At 44.7% G+C, this 27,564-nt stretch overlaps 8 protein-coding genes across 8 annotated transcripts; 3 read left to right on the forward strand and 5 right to left on the reverse strand.

Moving 5' to 3' along the window:
- Positions 1 to 510: 510 nt before the first annotated feature.
- Positions 511 to 1,246, reverse strand: EDB91DRAFT_1166581 (uncharacterized protein). Its single transcript, XM_041320005.1, has 4 exons — positions 1,084 to 1,246; positions 1,003 to 1,033; positions 601 to 938; positions 511 to 550 (listed from the first exon to the last, which is right to left on the reverse strand). The coding sequence occupies exons 1-3, from the start codon at positions 1,233 to 1,235 to the stop codon at positions 873 to 875; spliced, it is 249 nt and encodes an 82-aa protein (XP_041171238.1). The 5' UTR covers positions 1,236 to 1,246; the 3' UTR covers positions 511 to 550; positions 601 to 872.
- Positions 1,247 to 1,485: 239 nt separating this feature from the next.
- Positions 1,486 to 2,417, forward strand: EDB91DRAFT_1166583 (uncharacterized protein). Its single transcript, XM_041320006.1, has 4 exons — positions 1,486 to 1,593; positions 1,659 to 1,820; positions 1,884 to 2,031; positions 2,082 to 2,417. The coding sequence occupies exons 1-4, from the start codon at positions 1,534 to 1,536 to the stop codon at positions 2,213 to 2,215; spliced, it is 504 nt and encodes a 167-aa protein (XP_041171239.1). The 5' UTR covers positions 1,486 to 1,533; the 3' UTR covers positions 2,216 to 2,417.
- Positions 2,418 to 6,421: 4,004 nt separating this feature from the next.
- EDB91DRAFT_1022039 (uncharacterized protein) lies at positions 6,422 to 6,634 on the reverse strand (the record flags this gene model as incomplete). The annotated part of the gene is made up of 1 exon (XM_041312580.1): positions 6,422 to 6,634. A coding segment is annotated over one exon (213 nt), but the record flags the coding sequence as incomplete, so codon positions are not given.
- A 6,042-nt stretch (positions 6,635 to 12,676) lies between these two features.
- Positions 12,677 to 13,657, reverse strand: EDB91DRAFT_1086855 (uncharacterized protein; the record flags this gene model as incomplete). The annotated part of the gene is made up of 5 exons (XM_041316129.1): positions 12,677 to 12,730; positions 12,779 to 13,058; positions 13,115 to 13,145; positions 13,194 to 13,235; positions 13,264 to 13,657. 5 exons carry the CDS (start codon positions 13,655 to 13,657, stop codon positions 12,677 to 12,679), a joined length of 801 nt encoding a protein of 266 aa, XP_041171241.1.
- A 1,084-nt stretch (positions 13,658 to 14,741) lies between these two features.
- Positions 14,742 to 15,841, reverse strand: EDB91DRAFT_1254439 (casein kinase 1, epsilon; the record flags this gene model as incomplete). The annotated part of the gene is made up of 3 exons (XM_041323826.1): positions 14,742 to 15,386; positions 15,438 to 15,592; positions 15,772 to 15,841. 3 exons carry the CDS (start codon positions 15,839 to 15,841, stop codon positions 14,742 to 14,744), a joined length of 870 nt encoding a protein of 289 aa, XP_041171242.1.
- Positions 15,842 to 16,558: 717 nt separating this feature from the next.
- Positions 16,559 to 17,177, forward strand: EDB91DRAFT_1254440 (uncharacterized protein; the record flags this gene model as incomplete). Its single annotated transcript, XM_041323827.1, has 4 exons — positions 16,559 to 16,598; positions 16,654 to 16,684; positions 16,748 to 16,887; positions 16,942 to 17,177. 4 exons carry the CDS (start codon positions 16,559 to 16,561, stop codon positions 17,175 to 17,177), a joined length of 447 nt encoding a protein of 148 aa, XP_041171243.1.
- Positions 17,178 to 19,591: 2,414 nt separating this feature from the next.
- On the forward strand, positions 19,592 to 20,335 carry EDB91DRAFT_1086857 (uncharacterized protein; the record flags this gene model as incomplete). Its single annotated transcript, XM_041316130.1, has 5 exons — positions 19,592 to 19,609; positions 19,698 to 19,894; positions 19,932 to 19,954; positions 20,072 to 20,162; positions 20,305 to 20,335. The coding sequence occupies 5 exons, from the start codon at positions 19,592 to 19,594 to the stop codon at positions 20,333 to 20,335; spliced, it is 360 nt and encodes a 119-aa protein (XP_041171244.1).
- Positions 20,336 to 25,081: 4,746 nt separating this feature from the next.
- On the reverse strand, positions 25,082 to 25,419 carry EDB91DRAFT_1061741 (uncharacterized protein; the record flags this gene model as incomplete). The annotated part of the gene is made up of 2 exons (XM_041314476.1): positions 25,082 to 25,221; positions 25,284 to 25,419. Coding segments are annotated over 2 exons (276 nt in total), but the record flags the coding sequence as incomplete, so codon positions are not given.
- Between the last annotated feature and the right edge of the window lie 2,145 nt (positions 25,420 to 27,564).

Raw genomic sequence — 27,564 nt, forward strand, 5'->3', positions numbered from 1 at the left:
TGCAGCGCACCCAATGATGTCCGAGACCGAGGAGAAGCCTGCTTTTGAATTTGCTGTCATCCCATCGATTGCCTGCATGTTAACGTTGTAAATTTGGAGAACAACGTCGAGTTCGAAGAAAATGAATACAAAGGCGCTGTCGATATCCGTTACTCCCACGGTAGTGTTGATTGCTGCAGGACCAATTCTGCTTGCTCCTCATATACATATGTCACCTTCACTCCAGTACCCGAAATTAGGGTCTCTAAACGCTGAGCAACGATGATGGGGAAGTGAAAATGCTGGAGTTTGTGGAACAGAATGAGGTAAGACCATAGTGGCAGGCGGGTTTGTAGGCTGAAACTTCCAGTGCGAATGTAAAGGCGTGGCTCGCCTTGCTGCTGAGATGCCCTACATTAGGCCAAAACAGTTGAGCCAAAATGCATGACAATCTCCGCAGACTCAAGAAGAACTGAAGGTCATGACGATGGAGTCGTGGGGGCATGAATGAATCTCCGGTTCCTGGGCGGCCTTGGCTTCACGTTTCTCGTCAGATATATGCACGCTCATCGTACGGTGTGACTTCCCAAACAACACTCTCCGTAATCTGACGAAGCTCAGCACGGGCGCCTCAAAGATGCCACAAATCCTGCGCGACATTTGACTTTTGGTCTTTCGCAGAAGGTTCATGGTCAACAAGAGACGATTCTATGTTCTAATAAGGGATTGGGATAATGCAATCGGCCAAGGCAAGACGCGACTGAGTATTTGGTAATTCTCGTAACAGATAGTGGTCTAAGTACTGGCATACACCACTTCACCCTGTCTGCACACGAACATTGTTCCTCCTGATGGGTGTCTCCTCTCCTCTCCCCCACCTCTTGACATCACGTTCAGCAATTCTTCGGCTCTGCCGTAAGCGGACAAGCCTGAGCTCCACCGACAATCTGGCGGCTCGACTGATGCCATCACAAGCATGTCAATCGAGAACAGTGAGCTACACAATATTCAGAAAGCACTTACAGTAAGATACCGACAGGATACTGGTCCGTAACTGCCGGCCTATCAGTTACTTTGTTCAATGAATATGTGTGGGCGACGTACGTGCACACTGTGACCGTGCCTGGGCTGGTCTTGGTTAATTTCCTGGTAGTACCGTTGTCCCACACTGTGGCTGGGCACTGTACACACTTGGCGGCATTGACGCCAACGAGGAAGCTGAGCAGCGCAAAGATGATTGAACGGGAAGTAAACATGATGAAGTTTGTGCAAGTGAATGAGGCAAAAATATCGTAGCAGGCAGGTGTTTTATAGGCTGAAACTTCCAGTGTCAACGTAAAGGCGTAGTATATCACATGTACTGTCGACATCGGACATTGCCCCAAGACAACAATAAACTGGATTTTAAAAAAACGTAAAGGAATGGCTCACTTTGCTGCTGAGATGCCTTACTTTAAGCCAAAACAGTTGTGCCAAAATGCATGATAATCTCCGCAGATTCGAGAAGAACTGTGAGCGTCATGAAAAGTTGATGCGGCGAGTACTCAAAGGGGCATGTGTGGCACGATGGGGTCGTGGGGCACGAATGAATCTCCGGTTCCTCGGCGGCCTTGGCTTTGCGTTGCTCGTCAGATATGTGCACGTTCATCGGACGTTGTGACTCCTCAAACAACACTCACCGTAATATGACCATCCTTGAATCGAAGTATGAGATAAAACGCGCCTTGGAAAGTGGAAATTCTTCCGTTGCAGAACTAGTAGTTGTTTGGGACGCGAAAGGCGAGACCTTTCAACTGCAACGTGCATCTGATGGACACGCACCTTGGGGGTCGGAGGGAAGTCTGGAGTGATAACACCGTGAGCTACATGGACCCCAATTTCGTGAGACATATGCAACGACGTACGCGAGAAGTGACTGTTCGCGATGCACTGGAGTAGCAGCTCTACATGAGACACGGCCCATCATGCATGTATCCTGCAGGGAATATATAGCGATCGCGACATTCGACGGGCCTTCATCACTAACAGCCAGATTCGGGGTAACTGCCTGCACTGCATACCAATTTGAGGCGAAGTGTCACATTTAAAAGTGGTGAATATACAAGTTGGAGCCACGGGCAGAGGCGCAGGGAGGGTTGTATTGTCGAGGAAGGCGCGGATGACAACAGGAAACATTGTTGCTGCAGCATTAATGGAAATGAACAACAATGATATTGATGATGTCGTGTTCCACTGAAAGTGCAATGCTGATGAGTCGATGATGATGCAATGAAAAATGTATGTGACAACGAGATGAAGGATATGAAGTGAAGATTGTTCAATAAACGTTGCATTGCACTGGTACCCGCAGCCGTAGCCCGAGCGAAAACTCTTCGAAGGTTGGGATAGTTCAAGATGATTTCCGGAGACGGGCTGGCATGGGAAGTTGTCATCGGAGACGTTTTGTGTTTCGTACACTTTGCAACAACTTTGCAATGCACGGAAGAGAGATTATAGTACAGTACAATATCTCATAATGCATAACGTCGGGACCCCCAAATCCTTATTTTTATTTTTTTAGAGCCCGTTCAGCAACCGACATTTGAACAAAATTTTACCAACTCGAAAATTGTCAGTGGCACGAGTGTGACTGAGATGTAAGCTGAGTTTGAAAGCCCTCGGTAAGATTGACCGTCATCGATAACATACTAGCCATGGATCCAGTATTCAGGCAGCCATTGACTAACCCTCTTATCCAACAGAGACCTCTCATAGCCCAGCTGACTCGACCACTAGCAGTACAGACTCACCCCAACCAGACTTGTTTACCACAAGCTGCAGTTTGCCAGTGTATGCTTCGTTACATTGCCCTCCTCCTCAATATTCTACTTGCTGCCACAGCACATATCCTCCTACAGCAAGTCCAGGATGATCCTGAACCCTACCACACATCTGCCCTCACAGGGCAAGAGTGGGTGATGGAGTTGATTGTCAGCCACACGGAGCGCATCTGCTGTGAGCTTGGTGTCACTGCTCACGTCTTTGAGAGCTTGGTGTGTGACCTTCGAAACTTTGGTCACACAGATTCACGCTATGTATCACTCGAGGAGCAGTTGGTGATTTTCTGTACACTTGTGTGACAGGTTTGACGGTCAGACATGTTGCAGAACGATTCCAGCATTCAAATGCTACTATTTCCAAGTTTGTGATTTGATCTATGTTTCACACCTGACACTAACTCCCTTGTAGGTATTTCCGCAAGATCTTAGAGATTTTCACATCCCACCCATTCTATACAATGCATGTACACCTTCCTGCTGACAATGCCCTGTCTCCAGTGCTATTTGTGACAACCCCAAATGATGGCCATACTTCCGGGATGCTATCGGAGCGATCAACAGCAGTCACATCCATGTGTTCCCTCCCACTGCCACCCGCTACCTCTACTACAATCAAAAATGTTTCGTCTCTCAAAATTGCCTCTTCATTTGCGATTTCGACCTCAATTTCACCTTTGCACTCACTGGATGGGAGGGATCCGCAACCGATGGTGGGCTCTGGGATGTAGCTCGCAATGACGGGCTGAATCTTCCAGCAGGAAAATATCTTCTTGCAGACCTGGGGTTCCCCTCATGCCAACAACTTTTGGTCCCTTACCATAGCATTCGGTACCATCTGGCTGAAAGGGGTCATGCCAGTGTCAGGTATGTCATAGGCTCTTTTTTTGTTATTCGGCTCATCAAACACTGCTTCCAGACCCACCAGCAAGGGAGAATTGTTTAATCTTTGGCACACATCCGCTCGCAACATTATTGAACATATTTTCAGTGTTCTGAAGTGGCACTTTCGCATTCTTTTAGTATCCCTGGAGTACAAGATAGGGATTCAGGTGTGCATACCCACTGCACTATGCGCTCTTCATAATTACATATGCACTCATGACCCATATGAAGAGCCTCCACCTCAGAGAGCCATCTTCAATGACAACCCCACCCATCAAGGACGACCTGGTGAAGCACGCAATGACCCACCCGAACCTGCAACCATCCGCGATGATGCTAACATATTTTATGATTGCATGGCGACTGAGATGTGGGAAGATTACCAGAAAATTTTGCAGGAGTGTGATCTGATTGATGTAGCTCACTCATTGGATATTGATGAAGACTTGGAGAACAAGGAGAACAAGGAGGACATAGACGAGTACTATGGGAGTGAGGATGATGGCAATGATGCATAAATTCAGAATGTATAGTGTACATAGGACTACAACATGAAGATGTGCTGCATATCAATGAATGGAGGCTATGTAACATGATTTGTAAGATGTGATATGAAAAAAGATGAAGCAACAAGATGGCAATATGATTTTGATGAGCGAGAAGATGATTAGAATGCACCATACTCCCCCCTGTGAGCCTGCCGGATAACAGATTCTAAAAAGGGTAGACAATTCTCGGGCCTGTTGAGCAAGTAGGTGGAGCATACAACTGGGCTCCTCATGAACACGTTCATGAGGGTGATCTTGTCATCTCCCAACACACCATCTACATCTTGCATCATGGACATGGCACTCAATCTTTCATCCGCTGCCCGAGTTTCATCAGTACTGACCATTGATGCTGTGAGACTATCTGTCAGGCGGTTGATGCAGCCTTGAAGGTTCATAAACGCAGCGGTGCTGGCAGCATCCTTGGTGGCCTTTTTGCCAGAGCCACTAGTGATGCGCAACATGCCAGTGTTGTTGCTGCTGCTGCCACCAAGTGCTGATAATCTAGGTTTTTTATCAGTGCTGCTAGTGGGAGACTCTGGAACAGAGGTTCTGGGGGTGGTGGCGGAAAGGATAATATCAGAGTGTGAGCATTTTCCTGTGCTACAAGCTGCCACTGAAGATGGGGGAGGGGGGAACATAGAACCTCCAGCCACAGGCCAGGGCTTGGAAGTGTAGACATGATATGGCCCCATCCAAAGCCATCCAAGGCCTCTGCATTAGTGGCATCAACATCAGGTATGTTGCTAACACCACCGGTGGTGGCAGCATCAGCCATGCTCGTATCAAGACCCAGAGCATCACTGCTTGCTTCTGGGTCAGCACTAGTAGCAGCAGTGGCCGCTGATGCTTGTGCAGCGAGTGAAGCTGGGTTATAGGCGGCCACCCCAACAGCGCTACTGCTGTGTGGCAGAATCTGCAACATCTTGGACCAAAATGGCCATCCGCTGTTTTTAAAAGGTTTCATAACCTCAAGACAAAATGTAAGCAGCAGACTGGAGGCTAAATGTATTTACATACCTTGTTGCCGCTGCTGGCATTGAGAAATTGCTCCCACGTGAGCTCTGCCAATGGCCCCTGAATATTGGTCCCATTAATATTGTCCCAATGACATCCTGATCAACTGTTCTGATATCTGTCTATCACGCTGTGGATCTGTTTCAACTATAGGGGCAGTTGATGTTAGCAATGATCTGAGTGGGACAGATGTAACTCACAGTTGACCATTTCGTCTTACACTGTGTCATGGTCTTGGCTTGGGCCTGAATCCCTGCTTCTTCAACCTTCTCTGTTATCTTCTTTGCAGCCTTGGTAAATGTCTCATCTTTAAATGTTGTCCCTGCGATCTTGGGTACCTGCGTGATTAGATAGCCTCAACCTCCAGGGTGGTCTAGTGGGCTTTTGGTACAGATGGTTTGTTTTCATTCTTTCTGGTCATAGACAGAAGTTGAAACTGGGTACAGACAATGAGAACAGCTACAGTTGCAAAGATGCACTTTCGCTGCAGAGGATTGTATTGATGGCTAATAGTAGTAGGAATCGTCATCATAGTTGGAGGGCAAGTGACTTCAAACTCCAACATGTTGGCTTTTGTGCCACTCATGCACAATTTGTTTGGTTGGCTAAATTTTGTTCAAATGTCAGTTGCTAAATGGGCTCTAAGTTATGCATTATGAGAATTATGCGTTAGGACATATGTCACAAGGTGTGAGATAGTGTGACTGCGCTCAAAGATGTGACACATTTGTGACTCATACAGTACATATGTATCTAACAAAAATAAGAGTCTATCATGGTTTGTGTTCTGTGAAGAAGCTCATTGCGTCGTAACTGAGCATGAAAAAGACAGATTTGCTTTAACAACTCAAGTGGAAATGGGGACTCAGCATTTCCAACCTGGAGACAGGCTCCTTCGAGCCGTTGACACAGTACCAGTGTTTCTGCACAAGAAACCTCTGGTTCAGGGTCCTCTTCTTCATCAGAGACCTCAATCACCTCACCCGCTTTCTCTGCCATCTCTTGTTTTACTGCAGCAACAATAACCTTATCTCCGCCTTCAAATTCAAGGGAATCTCCAAATTCTTGTTCTTTGGCTGGCTCAAGAAACTCGCCTAAAGATGGTGGCTCACCAAAAATGCGATTACAAGCCCTCAAATCTTGCAGAGAGGTGCCGACTTCATTCTCAATGGCTGTGAGTTGGGTGAGAGGGGGTTGGCGTGTGGGAATTCGAATTTTTAGACCAGTCCATTGGCAAGCAGCTTGTGCGAGCTGCTCGACTGTGCTTGCAGCTGCATCTGAGTCCCCTTCTGCATCCATCACGGCCTTGAAAGCAGGCCTCCAATTGGTGTCAGCATAACGAGTACCAAGGATTTTTTCCATGTGCTTCTCTACTTCTGGCAATGACATCTCGGTTGTCGCAAAATCTCGAATAACATGCCACGCATCTGGGTCTGCATGCAGCAAAGGATTTGATGGTGCTTGGCTTGGAGTGGATGGGTTCCTGGTATGTAGAATGAGTTTGATAATACAAATAAAAATAAGATGACTGATGGCTGGATCTGGGTGTGATTCCAGCAATGCTTGATTGTTGTTGATGAGATGCTGTTCTATGTGGCACGAGCCATCATCATCCTTTCAAGGAGATTGTTCTTGTAGATGTCTTGTTTGCCTGCTTCATCAAGATCAATTGTATGTGTACAGAAATTGTGGTGGTACAGTGTGTTAAGACCATGCTCAGGGGTAAGACGGAGTCTGGGGGGCTTGGCTTCAGCTCATACGCTGCGCCCCTTACCCAAGTACATGCCCCTAATTTTGGATTGTAGTCCGACTCGAGTTCTATGAGCTCCAACAGGACGTTGGAGTGGAGGTCCTCTGAAGGAGGACAGACGGACTACTAGATAAGTGCAGGAACATCGGGTGGAGATTGGTCCGCCCTGCAGGGAAGAGTTGGAGGGCTACTGCAGTCGGAGCTAACAGTAGGAACAGAGTGGGGAAGACTGCTTGGACGAAGTCCGAAGCAGAATGGAAACATGGAGGATAGAGGTATAAGAGGATTGGCCACAAGTCCGACATGCGGGAAAGGCGGTGGAGGCGCGGGAAGTCGGATGAGCAGAGAAGGCAGCCGACCTAGGGAGTCAATCCCCTAGGCCAGCAAACAGGAGTTGTCAAGGGTTTTTGCCCAAGAGCAAGGACAAGAGAGCAGGGCTTAGAAAAGCAGACTGAGTATCTACAGACAAATGTGCATATGTTTATATACTCTAAGTAAGTAGTATAGCATAGCAGAAGGCTATGTACTGAGTGTACAGGATTACAAGAGGGATGACTGAGACATAAGAGAAAGAGGCTCGGAGAATAGTATGTACATGACGGATCAATAATCACTCGGGTATGGGATTACTGGTGATCTGAAAGGAGGAACTGTGATACTAAACAGAGATAGGACCAGTTGAATGGTTCCTAGTCTAGGAGTGGACTGGTGAGGCAGTTGGGCAGACTAATAGTCAGGCGGGGCAATACAAGTGGAATTGAAGGAACCGAGCAGGTCAGAAAAGTGGAGGGAGTAGGATCAGGCAGACCAATAGGGCAGAGGAGCAGAACTCCAGATAGGGTCGGATGGAAAGGGTATGGTGTCGGAGGGAATAGGGGTAGCATCAGAGGAGCGGAGCGGAGTCAGGTGGAGGTAGCAGGGCTAGTCCTGCTGAGATGCACTTCGTGCATTGTCGGGGAAGGAGGAATGAAGCGGATAGGGAAACAGGGGGTCGGACCAGCAGTAGGGATGCTCACAGGTGGTGTTGGAGGTGCTCGGATCCAGTATATGACACAGTGCCTTAAAGCAGCGGATAATTCCTGCATCACAAGGCTGCATGAATGATGTCATATTTGGCTCGAAAAATTCAAGTTGCACGTTTGTTGGCTCATAAGATATTGTGTGCCCAGAGAAATTGTCCACAAATAGACACACATGTTGACTTTCGCTATGCATCTTGTAATCAAATTTCTTGACCCATCTGTACATAGTCCAGTCAGCTCACAACTAAGCCAAAAAGATTGATTCTTTTACTCTTCAAAGAGGATAGCTGTCATCCAGGCTTTCTTATTGTTGCAGTAATAGAAGCCTCGCTGCTCGGGTGACTGATTTTTAAGGCATCATGGCTTCTTGGATTTCCCAATGTAGATCACATCAAAATTTTGGCTGCCATCAGCATTGCATGCAAGCCCAACAGTTATATGAAACTTTTCTTTCTTCTTCCCACTCATTTACTTTGTTGTGAGACCATGATCTGGTGGTGCACTAGATACTATGATAAGCATTCAAGTTGTTGCAATTTGAGTTTAGGAGATAGGACTTACAAAGGAAAGAAGCTTGTTTCATCAAAGTTCTACTGATCTTGCGGTGCAAATTTAGACAAGATCTCTTCACATCGTTTACATTCGACTTCAACAGCATCAAGATCAACTGACCCTGCTTCCCTGTGCTGCTGATGCTCACAGATTTTGTAAGCCCTACAAAATGGTGCCAACCACCCCTCTCCTGAGAGCTGCTCCTCCTCTGGCACTTCAAACAGTTCTTCAAATCTCCGCCACTTTTCCTTCATCATTGGCCCATTGACATGCTCTCCCTTCTCCTCCATGTCCCTGACCCATAAAAATAGTGCCCTGTCAACATCGGGCCTTGTGATGATACATGATCACTTTGATGACAAAGTATTTGGATTGTTGTTGATGTGTGCTTCCAATGTTAAATGTTCCTTTAACTTCCGTGACAAAGTTGACTGCATGAAAATTAAAGCCCCTGACTGAAGGCTCTTGAAGTGATTCACAATGTCACATTGTGGCATTGCTGGGTGTGCATCAATGTATGCAAAAACTGTCAACCAATCACTGAGAGTGAGGTTTTGGCATGAGGCTGTGTGAACTGTTGGTTGTGCAGAGGTCACTGGGGTGTCTTTGACCTTTGGTTTTTTGGGCTGTCTCTGATAGGGTGCAGGTTTGTCACCAGGTTTTCATTTCTTGGAAGTCATTGTAAGAATGAGGTGGGTGCTACAGTCCTTCGCAACATAGTCCAGACTCCCTCTAAATACATTAAAATTCAATGATCCAAACAAGACCACCCAGCCAAAAGTGCTATCTCATAATGCATAATGGTCACTTAAGTCTATGCATTATGATTCAATTTCTCACTGTCCCATAGTAGGACCATCCCAAACATGATGCACTATGAGATTTATGCAATATGAGCCTATGCATTATGAGATATTGTACTGTACTAGACTATGTTCCGAAGTCAAGGAGACATTGAGGCATGATGTGTGACCTGTTACGATGCTCAGATGATTAGATGGGGTATGTCAGAAATTTCCTAAGTCGGTTGCAACCACGTACCTTTGAGACTCAGTATCAACCGTATTGATACTGGGTCGAGATCTTTGTACCTATTAGTGTTGCCGCAGTTCTCGGTTATAGCCAGAGCTATTGTTAGCCAAGCCTCATAGCTGGTTATAGATATGTAATGTATGGCGCAGCCCAGCTAATGTAGCCGCAGTTATCTGTTTTCAGCCAGCTCAAGCCGACTTTAAAATTAGATTAGACACATGATAGCAAACAGAGGACGTTGGTGTAAAAAACTCGTTTCCGCAGTGAGTAGTGCAGCCACCGCTGATGCCTTTACGGTAGCTCATAGGGTTTGTAAGGGTGGGTGTGAGCATGAGCGTTCGACGGCTTGTTGATGGATGAGGTCAGTGGAAGTGTTCTGTTTGAAGTCTGGTGTGGTGGATGGTTGACCGTAAGCGATGTTGTACCCTATACTGGAGTTGAAGAGAACGGGGTCTTGAGGGACTGTGACAATTGTGCGACAGAGGCTTGAGAGTGTTACTGTCGAGATGTCTTGTCCATCAATGAGGATATGACCTTGTCCGGGTTGGAGGTCATAGAAACGATAGAGGAGGCGCAAAATTTCTCAGTGTGCACGGGGCTTTGGTTGATTGTACAGTATACACCACCGAGGTTTGAGAGAGGGAAAGAAAACATGACATGAAACAGATGAAGCACCTGGGGCAGGGAAAGGCCTGGAACAATTCCCTTAGCATCTGTACACCGTCATTGAGATTGAAACCAGCTGCAAGGGAGAAGTCAAGAAGATGCGTTTGAGAGAAGAAATGAGTTAATGATTGAAATCAAGCTATCAATGAATGTAAGTCCAGAAGGACGTAAGATACCAGCAGGTAAACAAAAAATGATGAAAAACAAGAGAGAAAAGTCATTATGGCATTTCATAGACGGTGGCGGCATCCTCAACATTGTCACACTCCTGGTCTGCAATAACTTTGAGAAGTGTCTCATGTGAGCTACTGCCACCTGAAACTCTACTAATGTTAAGTGTTGAAAGCTCGTCAGTCTCTGTGTCACGTAGTAGTTCATATTCCATGTCCCATTGTGATGCGGCCCATCCTTTGGTGAAGTTGAGTCTCTCTTTTTTCAGGAAGAACTTGACAATTTGTAGCGCCTCCATCAGCACTGGGCTGAGGCAGTTACGCTTCTGTGTGTCGGTCTCACTGCTTGATGAAAACATGCGCTCACAGGGGACGGCAGATGCCTGTATTGGGAGATAGTCCAAAGCAATTGCATAGACAGTTGGAAACATGGTGTGAGAGGCCTGGTTAACAATTCATAGTCAGTAATGAAAGGTCTAACACGAGGAGATAGAAAGATCTTACGGTCCAAAATGAGAGAATATTTGTTCCATTGGGGCTGTGAGTAGCGGTGCTATAAGCATCGAACTCCTGAATGACCGTTTGGGTGCCTTCATCACAACCCGACAGTGAGTCCACCTCAGGAAGTCCATAGAGGCGTGACCCTAGTGTGTGTGACTGTCACTGTACTGCTTGTATGGTTGGTGCAGAGTCGGAAGCCTGGGTCCCCCTCTTGGTATGCATCTGCATAACGTATTAGTTCAATGTGCGCTGCTATTAGCGAAAGACATTCAAGGTTAATGATAAAGTTCTTGGCATTCTGAGTCCGCTGTTTGTCCCAATGATGTTCCATCCATGACATCCGCAAAGCAGGATCGATGACTATAGAGGGACTGACAACTCAGTGATGAGAACCAAACTCTCGTCAGAATACACAGGACTAACACATGGAGACTGCGTAAGCGTTGGTGGCACCCATCTGATCATCATATTTATCTGCCCACAGCAAACCTATGTTAATCAGAGGTGCGAAGTGTGGAAATTTCTTCGCTATGTGATCCCACCGCTGAATTAATCGTTCAAAGGTTGGAACCGCACCACTGAGCGTAGGATTACTTTCGCTTGACATGGCCTGTTGAGTAGCATGTGGTACCTAAATCACACAGTAAGATGGATCATATATTTCAAATGCATTAGCACTGACCTCTAAAATCACCTTGAGATCCTGTAGAAAGTGCCACTCCATGGGAGTTAATTTTTTGTCAGCAATCAGGTGTTGATTCGGGTTTGCAAAGAACAAGTCCATGGCCTTGTCACTATTAGTCCACAACAGATGATTGGTGTAGTGAAGGTTTGCTTACCTGGCGAAGGGTTCGCAAACGATTCAGCATGATGTAGACCGAGTCCCAACGTGTTGGCTCATCAAGAAGCAGTTGCACAACAGGCAGCTTGGTAGGTTGACCTGTGTGGTCTAGGAACCATTTGTTCTCGTTACCTGTGAGAATGGTGACTTTGAAACTGTCCTGACGCTGGTTCGATATGCGGATTGTGCGCACGAGCACTCTGGCTTGATTGAGGGCTTTAGCATGCAGGGCTTGGACATACACTGTCTTGCTGATGGTCTGAACGCCAACTACCCATGACTTGTCCATGTCTGAAAAGTCAGCAGTATGGTACTCGTCAATGATATGTTTGACACATATGTTGATTATATGGGGGAAGCACGGAATTCGGTGCCCAACAGGATCAAACTCTATCCCACATTCCCGCAGTAGGTGTGAGTACTCTTGCATAGATGTGTGATTATTGCCGGCATTATCCATAGTAAAATGACCGGACTAAGCGAATTCAGAGCATGCCATGCAGTACAACTAAAACACTCACTTTCTCAGTTACTTCAGCACGATCGAGGAGGCCCAATATCAATCGCCCTAAGCAGTCTCCCATGTGACTCCCTGGTGTGTGATTGAAAGCTATCAATGCTGCCTTCAAAATAAGCACGGAACTTTGCTCATCTTTGGCAATCCAGTGGGCGGTGATGGCCATGAATGGGCGGAGGTTAGAGTCCGACCATAGATCAGACGTAAATGAGATCTTTCCCTGCACCATCTGGAAGATTTAAGATATTTTGCGCGACCCTTGAGAACTGTACACTTACCGCAAGGTCCCTTTTCAGGACCTCAAAGTACTCGTTAAAAGCCTCAAGGATTAACTCCCAAAATTTTGTGCAATGGCAGATGTCGCTATCATTCAACTCAGGTCACAGAAGACGAATCAAACGTCGAAATTCGGGACATTCCACAACGTTGATTGCCTGAAGGCGTTATTAAGAATAGCACATAGGAAGTGAACAGTAACCCACCTGATCGTCTGCCACAACAAACCTCACAAGCTGTTGATGCATCTCGTCAACAGTGAAGTTGGGTATCTCATCCTTCAGAGAACCTGACTGCCTGGTTCCAAGCAGTACGTCATCATGATTAGGGACGTCTCCGAGTGAATCCATTGTGCAAGACAGATCCCTGAGCCTTTCATGTATCGTTGTGACTGTCCATCCTTGCTCAAGAAGAGCGTTTAGAGGCTTGATCTGTATGGGCCAACCATGGCACCCTGCCTCCTCCAAGTAAAGGATGGTATGATGGCTATATATGTGAAAACAAGGACCTGTATTGCTTGTGGTACTGCTATACGACGTGACCTTGTATGTTGCGTCAAGTTCATATAGTCGTCTGGCGAAAGATGTAAGAGAAAAGAAGAACAGCAGGTATGATACTCACTCACAAAGTATGCAAACATTACGCCCAGTAGTTGGATGCAGTCTGTAAAATAAATGAACATCATCAGCACCTTTAGCCTTTCTTGTGAGACCACCAGTAGCCAAGAGATCAGTTTGTGTGGGATATGGGCTGTTAATGACCGTCTGAAGCGGGCTAGGGACTGTGGGAGCCATAACTCTAGGTGCAGGTGGGTGATCCTCTTCCTCTTCATCGTCATCAGAGATATCATCAAGATTGAAGATTTCCCCTTCATCAGCCATAGGTTGAGCACGACTGGGGTCAGCGTGGATTGAAGCATTATCCCAATATCTGTGAGGGAGCTGGCGATTTCGACGAGGTTTCATAAGTGCATTTGCAATTGAACCAACAGCAGCGGGGATGGGAACAGCAGGGATGGGAATGGTGGGGATTGGGACAGCAGCAGGCATGGCAGTAGCTGGCTGTGCATGCCGGTGACCTGGCATGTTGGTAGTAGACTGGTGGTGATGATCTAAGGACAAAATCAAGTGTTTATATAAACCTTCGTCAGACGCTGAAAATGCCGATTTGAACTAAAGCTAACCTTAATCCACAGGGTTGAAAGTTACTCCATCAATAGAGTGGGAGGCCTATGAAAAAAACAGGCTTGCGATTAGTTGAATCGATTGAGTAAAATAAAATTTACCTCACCATTGAGCGAAAGGGCAGTATTATATTTAATGGAATATCCCCCATGTGGCATCCAATGAAGTCATCCAGTGAAAGGGCAGCAACACGTTTGATGGAAAGTCCCCTGGTAGGCGTGCGATGAGGGATCTCGGAGTCTGTCGATAAACGTTCAGTGACTAGTCATTGATCAACATCAACATTACCTTGCACTATGGTCTGTGGGGCTGAATCACTAGCCATATGTTAGATTTGATGAGCTTTGAGGGTAGGATGTTCAGTGATGACTCTGATGAGTCCCTTGCAAGTCACAAATTCCCATCATGGCATGGACTGAAGTAAAATATTACTACTGCCAATTGTCACGCTGCAAGGCAGATACCACATGAATCCTGTCATATGATACCCTACCTCAATTGATGATATTACTCTTAGCCTCAAAATTTCTTCTTGCATCTGAGTCCTTAATGCCGCATGGTTGATACACGCGCACTTGTATGTTATGTCACGCACTGTCAGTAGGTTGTATCGCGTACTTGACACGTGTATTGCACACTCGACGGTTGTATCGCACAGTTTATCAAAGTGGCATTTGGAGCATCATACAAGTACTGCATCAATAGGACGTGGTACAGTGTGGTTTGCTGTAGCATACAAAACAATGTAATTGATACAATGCGCGGGCATACAGAATGGTAGTAGGACATAATGTACAATCCAACAGGGTGCAGAACAGCATGGTATATGTGGGATACTGTTGGCGAGAAGATATGTACAAGTATATGACTACACATATTTAACAGTGTCATGATTTATCTAGCACATTGCAGTGAGCTGTTACACGGGCGTAAACTTCCAAAAAAACAAGCCTCAGTTCATGAGTATGAAGATGAAAGGGAGCACTTACACACAAGTCGATTTACGAAGAGGCGTTGCTTTCAGCAGAGATGAAGGCACTGCCTTAGCCACACTGTGTTCATCAGAGAATGCAAGGGCATGTATGACAGGATCAGACTCGCTGAAATCCAGCAAGGATGAAGCTGGTATAGGTAAGGTAGCATGAAGATCATGGAGTAATGAGCGAAGGTAGTTGTAATCAGGATCCTGTGAGAACGCAAGGGAGCATGTGTAAATGAGAAGACTTGCAAACCCAACAGGGATTCCATGACATAAAACTTCAACGGTAGTGTTTACTTTGCATTCCAGCATGGTAGAGCTGGAGAGCTTCTCGTGGTCGTCGGTTAACCATGGAAGAGATCCACACAAGAGATATATTAGTGTATATATCAGCGACCCAATATCATCACAACGACCTGTCTCAACTCCCAAATGACTGTTGATCGAGGCGAACGCAGGGGTGCCAGTGAGATTTTGGCCTTGGCGAAATGGCACATGGGTTCTAGTCGAAGTGCTGCAGTACTCCTTTGCGATACCAAAGTCGACAATGAAGGCAGTGTGCCTCAAATCATTTAGACCTACCAATATATTCTGCGGTTTAATATCACCGTGCACAAAATTGTGTGAGTGGATATATTCGAGATGTGAGAGCTAGAAAGATGGTGTCAGTTCTTTGCAACAACACATTGTAAAGCAACTTACTAGTTGGTCTCCTAGATTCACAACATTGCAAAGGCTGAACTGTCGATTGCATGCAATGAAGAGATCGTGTAATGATGGCCCAAGGAGGTCAAGAACCAAAGCATAGTATGTCAACTCTCTACCAAACCACAAGGCGCGGGGGATCCCAACTCCACCTGCAAGTCATTTTAAAATGTTGTATTCATGCTGCAAAGACGAGTGGTTGATGGTGGGTTCAAGTTTAATAGCAACTGAATCATCCTTTAAGAAGTTTTGTGCGCGGTACACAACAGCTAAGAGCAGGTCATATGTTGAATGTGAATCAATATATCATCACCAGGAGAGAATCACATACCATATGCGCACGAACCCAGAACATCTCCAAGCCTGAATCTGCCATCAACGTGGGTAGGGACTTTGTTCATAGTACAAATTACTGTAGAAGCTCGATAGAGAACATCTAACCAACAAAAGAGGGAATGAGGAAAGGTCTTACCACATGTTACTAGCTGGCTTGTGCCGGCTTTAACCAGCTCAAGCTGTGGTTCATACATTCCTGGCTTTAGCTGGTTTGCGTGGCTGGCCAACGCTGCAAACCAGTCCACATGGCAAATCAGTGGCTCGGCTCACCAGAATCGCCAAACTACTGGCATATCGGTAAATGCTGAACCTGAGCAGACCCGAACCAAACTGCGGCATTACTAGTACCTATGTTCCATATTGATACTTAGTAGGAATATTTATACTGAAGTTACCACATTGATAGGGAAATTGGGTTATTTGTGGTGAGTCACATTATTGATACCGTGTGACAACCTCATTGAGACTTTGATTATGTACTTTTGAATTGTACATCTTTGATTCCAGTGTGCGCTGCAGTGCTGTCCGATCTAGTCAACACTTCCTCCTGTGACACAACCATTTGTGGCCCCCAATAGGTTTTTTTCCATCTTGCTAACCTGTCAGTATCATCTTAAAGTCTGAATCTAATACTTTAGTCTACTGATGCATTAATATGACAGAGGGCCATAACTGTTATTATGCCTGAAGATCACTATCACCTGTGTTCATTTTGTGGCACATCCTACCATTGACAAGGTCTTCAGACACACGAAAATGCATGTCAGAAGTAATCTGAACAGATGAGAGAGGATATTGAGCTTGCTAAAGAGATTTGCCAAGGTATGTCATAATAACAGTCTGTTGATTGATGTCACATTGATTAATCAACCTGCAGAGAGAGAAAATAACGTGCAAATATGGTCTGAGTCCGTGTTCATTGGCAAACAACTGTCCAGCTCAGTTCTTTGTATATTGTGACTAATATCTAGTTCACAGCCTTTACCATTCTTGACTTATTTTGGGCCTTTGATTCAAGCCACTGCCTATCATCATTCATGGGATAATGATGTTTTTGATATCAATGGTCCTATAGACTATCCCAATGATCACAATATTGGACAGATGAATGGTATGTTTCTTTTCTCTGCTTTCCTGTCCATTCAGCTTACAACTTTCCTTTCAGGATCTCCACCACCCAAATCTGGAGCAGCCTCACCTCAACCCCAGTTTGAGGAGGATGACATCTGGGTGCTGTTACAGGGACTTTATGTATCCACCTCAGCACCACTTACTCTTTTTCTCCTATCGTTCATAATCACTATCCGTCACCAAAGCAACTTTCATCAAACCGTTCTCTTGGCTTATCTTTGGTGGCTTATTGCTATCTCCCTGCTTATATGGTTCATCTGTTATCTCTGACTCAAACCCCATGCCCTTACCACAGTGTCGGTACTTACCCTTGGCCCTTACCGCTCAACCGATACACTTACTTTTGCATATATAAATGGTTGTGTATGCTGTAGTAGCCCTAACTTGAATCTACTCAGTATCACTCCTAAAGCCTCAGGACAGAGGGATAGTGTTAGAGACCATGCTCGGATGGAGAAGCAGAGGGGTCAGGGCTTGGCTTCAGCTCTTGCACTGCGCCATTAGCTGAGTACGTGCCCCAAATTTGTAGTGGGTCTGATGATGTCTGACAATAGGACGGGCAGACTGCTTTGGTCCGCTTTGCAGGTCGGGAAATAAACACTACTAGCAGTGATCCAACTAGAAGCGGAGTGGGTGAAGCGGAGGAGGTGTGTTGGGACAGAGGGGAGTAAAGGGTTTGATTGGTTGGGTCGGAGAGGTAAGAGTAAATACTTAGAGCGCGGCTCTAAGTCAGAGCAGAGGGTCAGAGGTGATGACAAGATAAACTTGTGTCCAATCCCCTAGGCCGGCAGACAGGAGTTGTCAAGGGTTTTGCCCAAGAACAAGAGCAAGAGAGCAGGGCTTAGAAAAGGTAATATTTAGACTAAAGATCTACAGACAGATGTACATATGTTTATATACTCTAAGTAAGTAGCATAGCATAGCAAAAGGTTATGTGCTGAGTGTACAGAATTACTAGAAAGATGACTGAGACATACAAGAAAGAGGCTCAGAGAATAGTATGTACACAACAGATCAATAATCGCTCAGGTATAGGGATTACTGGTGATCCAAAAGGAGGAACTCATGATATCAAAAGGAGGTAGGACCAGTTGAGTGGTTCCTAGTCTAGAGGTGAACCAGTGAGGCGGTCAGGCGGACTAATACAAGAGAAAATGGAGGAACCAAGTGGGTCGGAAAAGCGGAGATGGTGGAGGGAGTAGGAGTAGGATTGGGCAGACCAATAGGTTGGAGGAGTGGAGCTCCAGATAGAGTTGGATGGTAGGGATATGGTGTCGGAGGAAATAGGGGTAGTGTCGGAGGAGCGGAGCGGAGTTGGGCGGAGGTAGCAGGCCTAGTCCTGCTAAGATGCACTTCGTGCATTTGTCAGAGAAGGAGGGCTGGAGTGGACAGGGAAACAGGGGGCTGGACCAATGGTGGGGATGTTCGCAGGTGGTACTGAAGGTGCTCAGATACAGTATATGACACGTCAGATCAGTTAGTTGAGTGGTTATAGAAAGTACTGGTGATCCGGGAAGTAAGTGTTATGTGCAAATGGGGAAAGTATATACCTAATTGGGGAAAGAGTTTACAGTGAGTGGAGACAATGCGGAAAGTAACTGATGAGGTGGTTGAGCAGAAGCACAGGAGTGGATGTAGAGGACAACTGGGTCGAGCAGAGGGTGGACAGAGCAGAGGTGGTAGGAAAGCGGGGAAAGTGTAAGGTTGGGCAGAGCAGATATTAATATTGTCGGAGTGGTCAGATCAGGTATATGACAGATAGCACAAAAGCTAGATAGCAAGCCTCATTGCTTCTATCAATCTACTTCTTATTCTACCTTGGACTCTCTGTCCAGATAGTCTCATCAAACAATACTTTGTTGCACTAGACCAACACCCCTTGCGAGTGTCTAGCGTGGAACCAACTGAGTTTGTAACAGGTGCAGTATCATCCAAATAGTTGGTGCCCTACACAGGTTTATTATTTTGAGGAATATGGATGTGGTCCTGGTGCCCCCACAGTAGTTCCACCAGTCAAACCTGAGCCATGGTGCCCGTTCCGAACTTGGATTAACTTTGAAGTTGCAGAACTCACCCATGAAGCAGTGCTCACTCACCAGCAGACGGACTGGCTTCTCAACCTCATTTGTTGCAGCAAGTATGAACAATTCATGCTTTGGAATTGCAAAGATGTATGAGATACATGGGATGCAGCTTCATATAAATTGACACCTGTTAGTATTCAATTGCTTCGAGTGTGAACTAATTTAAGTCATTTTTCCTTTGTGATAATAGTTTGTAAAGGAAGAGGTAGTTGTGCCTTTTTAAGGTGATGATAAGACATTTTAACTATTCCATCGCTTGATATGGGATTGGGCTGTGAATCTCCTTCAGGATCCCCAAGTTGGTCCACATTTTGTCTTCAATGCTAAACAGCTTTTAAAGTTTAATGACGACAAATTTGTTTGGTTCATTCACGAGCCTTGAACTGCCAACACATTCTGGGAGTATCAAGTATGCAACACTATTATTTTATAGATCTGTGTCATGTATTAATGTAGCATTATAATAGTCAAAAATACCACCAGATACCAAGCCTCTTGCCTTCATTCTTTTTGCCAATAAGACTAAATTATCATCATTTGGTTGGGCAAAAGGCTATCCTGTTGTCGCTTGGCGTGCTAACATTCCTGCTGAAATTTGTAATGGAGAAGGCTTGGGTGGTGGGTGTGTAGTGGGATGGCTACCAATTGTTAATTCTGCACTTCACTTAATAACCATGAACATTGTTAACTAATGGCACTTTGACAGGTGAAGGAGGACAAGAAGCACTCTGGAAAGCTGGCATTTATTAACTTCAGAAATGCAGTATGGCATCAATCATTTCTGAAGATCCTTGCCTGCCTCACACCACTGTCAAAGATTGGATCTGCCATTAAATGCTGGGATGACCTTGTCCATATCTTCTATCCAATCATACTCATACTCTCTGCAGACTATGAAGAACAGTTAGTGTTGATTTTAGTCTAATTAATGGTCCCTCAGTAATATCCCTGACACTCTTGCAGGTCTGTGATGGCATTGATTTGTGGTCTGATGTGAAAATTCCCTTGCCCTATATGTCTTGTACCTCATGATGAGCTCTCTAAGACATCTGATGTGTATCCTCTTCACACATCTGCAAGTGCAAAGGCATTATGTGCTTGGGCCCAAGAGTCTACAACATTGGAAGCAAGAGAACAAATATTTAGCTCTGAGAGCCTTTGTGATGTTGATGTAAGTCTTTCCTTTGGTTCTCATCCTAATTTTAAATTGTCTACCATTTGTGATTAGAATTCATTTGATACCATGGAGCATACTGATGTTTATGAAACTCTTCACATGACAAACTCCACTTTAATGACAAAGGCCTTTTCAGTGATCACCAGTGGGCCAAACTGCAGAAATAGGTCGAACATTTAGGTTGACAAGCTGCTGTGCTGATTGATAGCTTGTGCGCACTTTTGTCTATATTTTACAAAGACACTAATTTAGATTTCCAGCTTTCACTTGTTTCCACACTGGCAAAATCTCAATCATTTTGACCAGGTTGTATCAGTATCTTTTCTGATGGAACAAAGTACAAAGATATATCAAAGGCAGGTTATATACTCTAGACTATTTACTATTAAATCAATTAATGTAAATCATAAATCTAGCTTATTGTCTTTGCAGCTCATAATGTATTTAATCAAGATCAAGATCCGGAGGCTTATCTTCTGCTCTGTTGTATCTGTAGCTACATGGAATTCAAGATGTATGCTTCATTAGAGGTCCATACTGAAGATACTATCAACAATGGCCGGAAAGCTCTGGAAAAGTTGATTGAACTGATGTATGTATGTTCAATTGTATACTATATTCTCAACCAACAACATTGATTCAAATTCTATTATGTGACAAGTCATGGAATTTCCTCAAGAAGCATCTTTCCATGCATCTTTTCGATGATATTGGAGCCCCTTCAGTGACAAATCCCGTACTATACGGGTCACCCAACCTACATAATATCCCGTGTAATATGGGCCAGCGGATTATGGGCTGATGTTATGTATATTCCCGATGTTGACGGGTGGGCCCATCTATGCTGATGTTATATATATCATCGATGATGGCAGATGGGCCAGGAGAAATATTATTATGGAGATGGGTGGTCCCATGTGGGTAATATGTAGAGTAGGATTGACATATATTATAGACCTGAGGAGAGATGTATAGCAAATATTATTATATAGACGGGTGGGCCGACATATTAGTATTATTTTGTAGACAGATGGGCCGAGGGAGTGGTGGAATATTTATTACATAGATGGGTGGGCCGACATAGGGAAATATTAGATAGACGGGTGGGCCGAGGGTGAGGTGAATTATTTATTACATAGATGGGTGGGCCGACGTAGGGGTATATTAGATAGACAGGTGGGCCGAGGGTGAGGTGAAATATTTATTATATAGACGGGTGGGCCGACATGGGTTAATATTAGATAGACGGGTGGGCTGAGGGTGAGGTGAATTATGTATTACATAGATGGGTGGGCCGACATAGGGAAATATTACATAGATGGGTGGGCCGAAGTGGGGAATTTTACCTAGACAGGTGGGCCAACGTCGGGTAATATTAGACAGACGGGTGGGCCCAGATACGTATCATATAGACAGATAGGCCTAGGTATTGGTATACTATATCCACGAAAGCGCTGAAAGAGAACCAGAGAGCTGCCTCGTGTCGACTCAGACTCAGCGACGAGTGATACTAATAAGATCACAGTCATGTTTCACCACAGTGCTCATCAATCAAAACATCTTTGTCAAGTAGATAGATACCAGAAAGCCTGAATACACCATGTCTGACATTCACCAAGTAATGAGTACCGAGTACTGAACCCTGAAACCTGAAACCGGAGCCCCGAACACCCAGACTGGAGACTCGAGAGAGACTCAACTTGAAATTCAAACCTCAACTGGAAACTCATACATTTTTACGAGTTTCAAGTCGAGTACCGACACCCGACACCCGAGTACCGAGTACCGAGTACCGATTACCGACACCCGAGATTCAGTACTCGGTACTCAGTGATTCGAGTCTCAGGATTCGAAACTCAGATTTATTCGAGTTTTGAGTTTCAAGATTCAAGATTTGAGTTTCAAGTTTCAAGTTTCAAGTCAAGTACCGACACCCAACACCCGAGTACCAAGTACCGAGTACCAACACCCGACACCCGAGATTCGGTACTCGGTACTTGGTGAAATGTGTACAGAAATACAAATGTAAGATGATACACACGAATCACCGAGTACCGAGTACCAACTCGGATCTTAACATATTGATGTCGTGAGACCATGGATAGACTCCCCTAGACAAGGGCTACAACTTTGGTTTTCATCGAAAAAGTTCCCACAGTCTACAATATCGAGTCCTGAGCACTGGGCACCAGGCACCGGGCACCGAGCACCGAGCACCGAGCACTGAATACTCGGTACTCAGTACTTAGTACTCAGTTCCCAGTACTTGATACTCAATGCTGAATATCTTGGTACTCAACTGAGCACCGAGCACCGAGCACCAGGCACCGGGCAGATATTTATCTAAAAAGTTCCCATGGTCAAAGTGCTTTCTTGAACACTCCATTTGCAAGTATTTTGCTTATATCTTACTAGGATTTTAACCTATTGATGTCATGAGACTTCGGATAGACTCCCCTAGACAAGGGCTACAACTTTGGTTTTCATCGAAAAAGTTCCCACGGTCTACAATATTGAGTACCGAGCACCGAGTACCAAGCACTGAGCACTGACTACCGAGCACCAAGCACTGAATACTCGGTACTCAGTACTTGGTACTCAACTGAGCACCGAGCACCGAGCACCAAGCATTGAGTACCGAGCACCGAGTACCGAGCACCGAGTACCAAGCACCGAGCACTGACTACCGAGCACCGAGCACCGGGCAGATATTTATCTAAAAAGTTCCCATGGTCAAAGTGCTTTCTTGAACACTCCATTTGCAAGTATTTTGCTGATATCTTACTAGGATCTTAACCTATTGATGTCATGAGACTACGGATAGACTCCCCTAGACAAGGGCTACAACTTTGGTTTTCATCGAAAAAGTTCCCACGGTCTACAATATCGAGTACCGAGCACCGAGCACTGAGTACCGAGCACCGAGCACCGAGTACCGAGCACCGAGCACTGACTACTGAGCACCAAGCACTGAATACTCGGTACTCGGTACTTGGTACTCAACTGAGCACCGAGCACCGAGCACCGAGCATTGAGTACCGAGCACCGAGCACCGAGTACCGAGCACCGAGCACCGAGTACTGAGCACCGAGCACCGACTACCGAGCACCGGGCACTGACTACCGAGCACTGACTACCGAGCACCGAGCACTGGGCAGATATTTATCTAAAAAGTTCCCATGGTCAAAGTGCTTTCTTGAACACTCCATTTGCAAGTATTTTGCTTATATCTTACTAGGATCTTAACCTATTGATGTCATGAGACTATGGATAGACTCCCCTAGACAAGGGCTACAACTTTAGTTTTCATCGAAAAAGTTCCCACGGTCTACAATATCGAGTACCGAGTACCGAGCACCGGGCACCGGGCACCGAGCACTGAATACTCGGGACTCGGTACTTGATACTCGATGCTCGGTACCTACTCAATACTCAATACTTGGTACTCAGTACTTGATACTCGATGCTGAATATCTTGGTACCTACTCACTACTCAATATGTACCTTAACACTTTTGAACCCTTCATTTTCGAGTATTTTGCTTATACCTCACTAGGATCTTAACCTATTGATGTCATGAGACTATGGATAGACTCCCCTTGACATGGGCTACAACTTTGATTTTCATCGAAAAAGTTCCCACGGTCTATAAAATTGAATACCAAGCACCAAGCACTGAATACTCGGTACTCAGTACCTACTCGATACTCAAAACTTGGTACTTGGTACTCAGTTCCCAGTACTTGATACTCAATGCTGAATATCTTGGTACTCAACTGAGCACTGAGCACACTGAGTACCCACTACTGAGCACCAAGCACCAAGCACCAAGCACCCAGGTATGGGGTCTATTTCTATGAATATTGGTAGTAGATACATCATATAGATAGACCAGGACACCTACATGATCCTTCCATAGGAACAACACTTGACAAATTACAATTGTGACATTTTGATATGTTTTACCACCCTACCCTTACACAGATTATCCAAGTTACTCATAGACTGTCATTATTACATTTATTATGCTAAGGATCAGTGATATCTAGGCCAGAAATTTGAGATCTGATGTAAAGGGGATATTTTTTACTGATCAAAAGCCCACATGGTAAATGATAGCCTTAAAGGCTTAGAAAGATCCATCCAGGATTGAGTGAATGACAAGCAAAACAATATATGTGTGAAAAGTGACAATTGACATCTGTTCACACAAAGTCACATTTATATATGATACAGGTTGAAGATTTCATTAAAAATGTGTAGGATACATGGTGGACTACCTAAGGAACCTATACTGCATACTGCCCTGAGGGTAGAGTGTTGGTGGGAGGGATGTGGCATAGAAGTGTTTGAATTGGTTGCCCATAGCCAAGGATACACCAACTGACCATTTTCGATGTTTGGGGCATTTGAGCTTTGACGTTTCCCACACTCGATTTCTTATCTATTTCACTTCCCCAGCTCTCAATTCCTGGTGGATCTTTCTGTAATTTTAGATCCATCATACTGAATATATGTGAAATATACTCTAGGTGTCTGATCATTAAAGTTCAATAATTCAGAGATATGGGCCTTTTATCAGTAGAAATATCAAGTATATACACCATCTCAAAGCAACAGCATATTTTGAGCTGATCCTGGTCATGAAAAGCAAGTATATATGCTATGCTAATGATATATGAATATATTGGATTATTTATGCAAGGATAGAGCAGTCAGAAACATGAGAAATGTGAAACACATGATTTACCAATTTTTGTTGCTGTAGAAGGATTGTGTAGGTGTCCTGGTCCAGTGATATGATGTATCTGAGGGAGGGTACACTATACAGGTACTTGAGTATCAAGTATTCAGTGCTCGGTGCTCAGTACTTGATACTCGGTACTCAATACTTGGTATTCAGAACTCAGTGCTCAGTGCTCAGTGCTGAGTACAGAGTATTGAGTATTGAGTATTGAGTAGGTACCAATTACTGAGTACTGAGTGTTGAGTATCAGGTAGGTACTGAGTGCCAAGTATTCAGTGCTTGGTGCTTGGTACTCAATACTCGGTACTTGATACTAAATACTAAATACTTGGTAGTCAGTACTCAGTGCTTAGTGCTCAGGTGAGTACCAAGATATTCAGCATTGAGTATCAAGTACCAAGTACCAAGTATTGAGTATTGAGTAGGTACTGAGCATCGAGTATCAAGTACCAAGTACCAAGTATTGAGTATTGAGTAGGTACCGAGTACTGAGTATTCAGTGCTCGGTGCTTGGTACTCAATATTCAGTACTTAATGTTCGGTACTCAATACTCAATACTCAATATACTAAATGCTCGGTAGTCAGTGCTCAGTGCTCAGTTGAGTACCAAGAGATTCAGCATTGTATACTGAGTACCGAGGTCTGAGTATCAAGTAGGTACCAAGTACCGAGTATTCAGAGCTCGGTGCTCGGTACTCAATATTGTAGACCGTGGGAACTTTTTCGATGAAAACCAAAGTTGTAGCCCTTGTCTAGGGGAGTCTATCCGTAGTCTCATGACATCAATAGGTTAATATCCTAGTAAGATATAAGCAAAATACTTGCAAATGGAGTGTTCAAGAAAGCACTTTGACTGTGGGAACTTTTTAGATAAATATCTGCCCGGTGCTCGGTGCTCGGTAGTTGGTGCTCGTTAGTCAGTGCTTGGTGCTCGGTAATTGGTGCTCAGTACTCGATATTGTAGACCGTGGGAACTTTTTCGTTGAAAACTAAAGTTGTAGCCCTTGTCTAGGGGAGTCTATCCATGGTCTCATGACATCAATAGGTTAAGATCCTGGTAGGATATACAGTGGCTCAAAAAACTGTCCGCATGTTTTCACATTTTTCACTATCTATGATATTGTGTGAGAATATACAAACACATCAAGGACATGCTGGTACCACATTGTAGTACTACTTCAGGGCTTCCAATTGAGCCCTATGGCGTGGGAATCGGTCGAGATATGGTGGAGATATAAGGCTTACAAAATGATGACTCATGTGGACAGTTTTTTGACTCAAGTATTTTACAGTGATAATCAGGTATTCCAGTACATTGTGTGACCTCCCTTGGCTTTAATTACTGCCTATATCCTTCTAGGCATACTCTTAAAACTATATCTAACTATATAAACCAGAATGTGTCATGTGTCATGGTCATAATCACCATGAAAGCCATCTCCTCTGCTCAAAGGGATAATATCCTCTCTTTGTCCTGTGCTGGCCTCTCTGCTCATTAAATTTCCTCTAGAACTGAAGTATGCAAGTCTACTGTGGCCATGTGTATCAAAGAAAGCCACCTGGACAAGGAAAACTCTTGTGGAGGACATCCACCTCTGCTAATAAGAGGGCTATCATTCAACATATCACTACAGGAAAGGCTAATAATGCTGTCCAAGCCACCCATTATATCAATTCCACCATCACCACCACTGTCTTTTCACAAACTGTGAGGAGTGTTCTCAAGGCAGCTCATCTCAAGGCAGTAACAAAGAAGGAATGCCTCTTCTCTCTATCAAACATAGGCAGAGAAGACTACCTTTGGCTTGGCCCATCAAAACTGGACTGTAGAGGATTGGAAGCATGTTATATGGTCAGATGAGACCAAAATCAATAGGATTAAGTCAGATGGGAAGGTATATGTATGGAAAAAGAAGAGGGATTTTCTAACAGACAGAGAGGTTAGTGAGACATCAAATTTGGAGGAGGTTCTCTAATGGTATGGGGCTGTATGGGATGGAATGGTGTGGGTATGCTTGCTGAAGTTGAGGGGAGGATGGATGCTGAGCAGTATGTGGACATTCTAAACAACCACTTGCTGCCTAGCATAGCTGAATCAGGGATTGATGAAAAAGACATTATTTCCCAACAGGATAATGATCCCAAGCACACATCTAGGAGAGCCAGACAATGGTTTAAAGAACATATTATCAATGTTCTTGACTGGCCAGCACAGTCCCCTGATGTCAATGTCATTGAACATCTCTGGGGAACACCCAAGAAGAAGCTTCAAGCCTATGAAACCCCCTCTAAAGGAGTATAGGAGCTGTGGGAGAGTGTAGCAGTGGAATGGGCAAGGATTACAGCAGAATATTGCCAGAAATTGATTGAGAGTATGCCTAGAAGGATAGAGGTAGTAATTAAAGCCAAGGGAGGTCACACAATGTACTGGAATACCTGATTATCACTGTAAAATACTTGAGTCAAAAAACTGTCCACATGAGTCATCATTTTGTAAGCCTTATATCTCCACCATATCTCGACCGATTCCCACGCCATAGGGCTCAATTGGAAGCCCTGAAGTAGTACTACAATGTGGTACCAGCATGTCCTTGATGTGTTTGTATATTCTCACACAATATCATAGATAGTGAAAAATGTGAAAACAT

The sequence above is a fragment of the Suillus paluster genome, assembly GCF_016628075.1.
Source record: "Suillus paluster strain FC165 chromosome Unknown EDB91scaffold_108, whole genome shotgun sequence".
Lineage (NCBI taxonomy): Eukaryota > Fungi > Basidiomycota > Agaricomycetes > Boletales > Suillaceae > Suillus > Suillus paluster.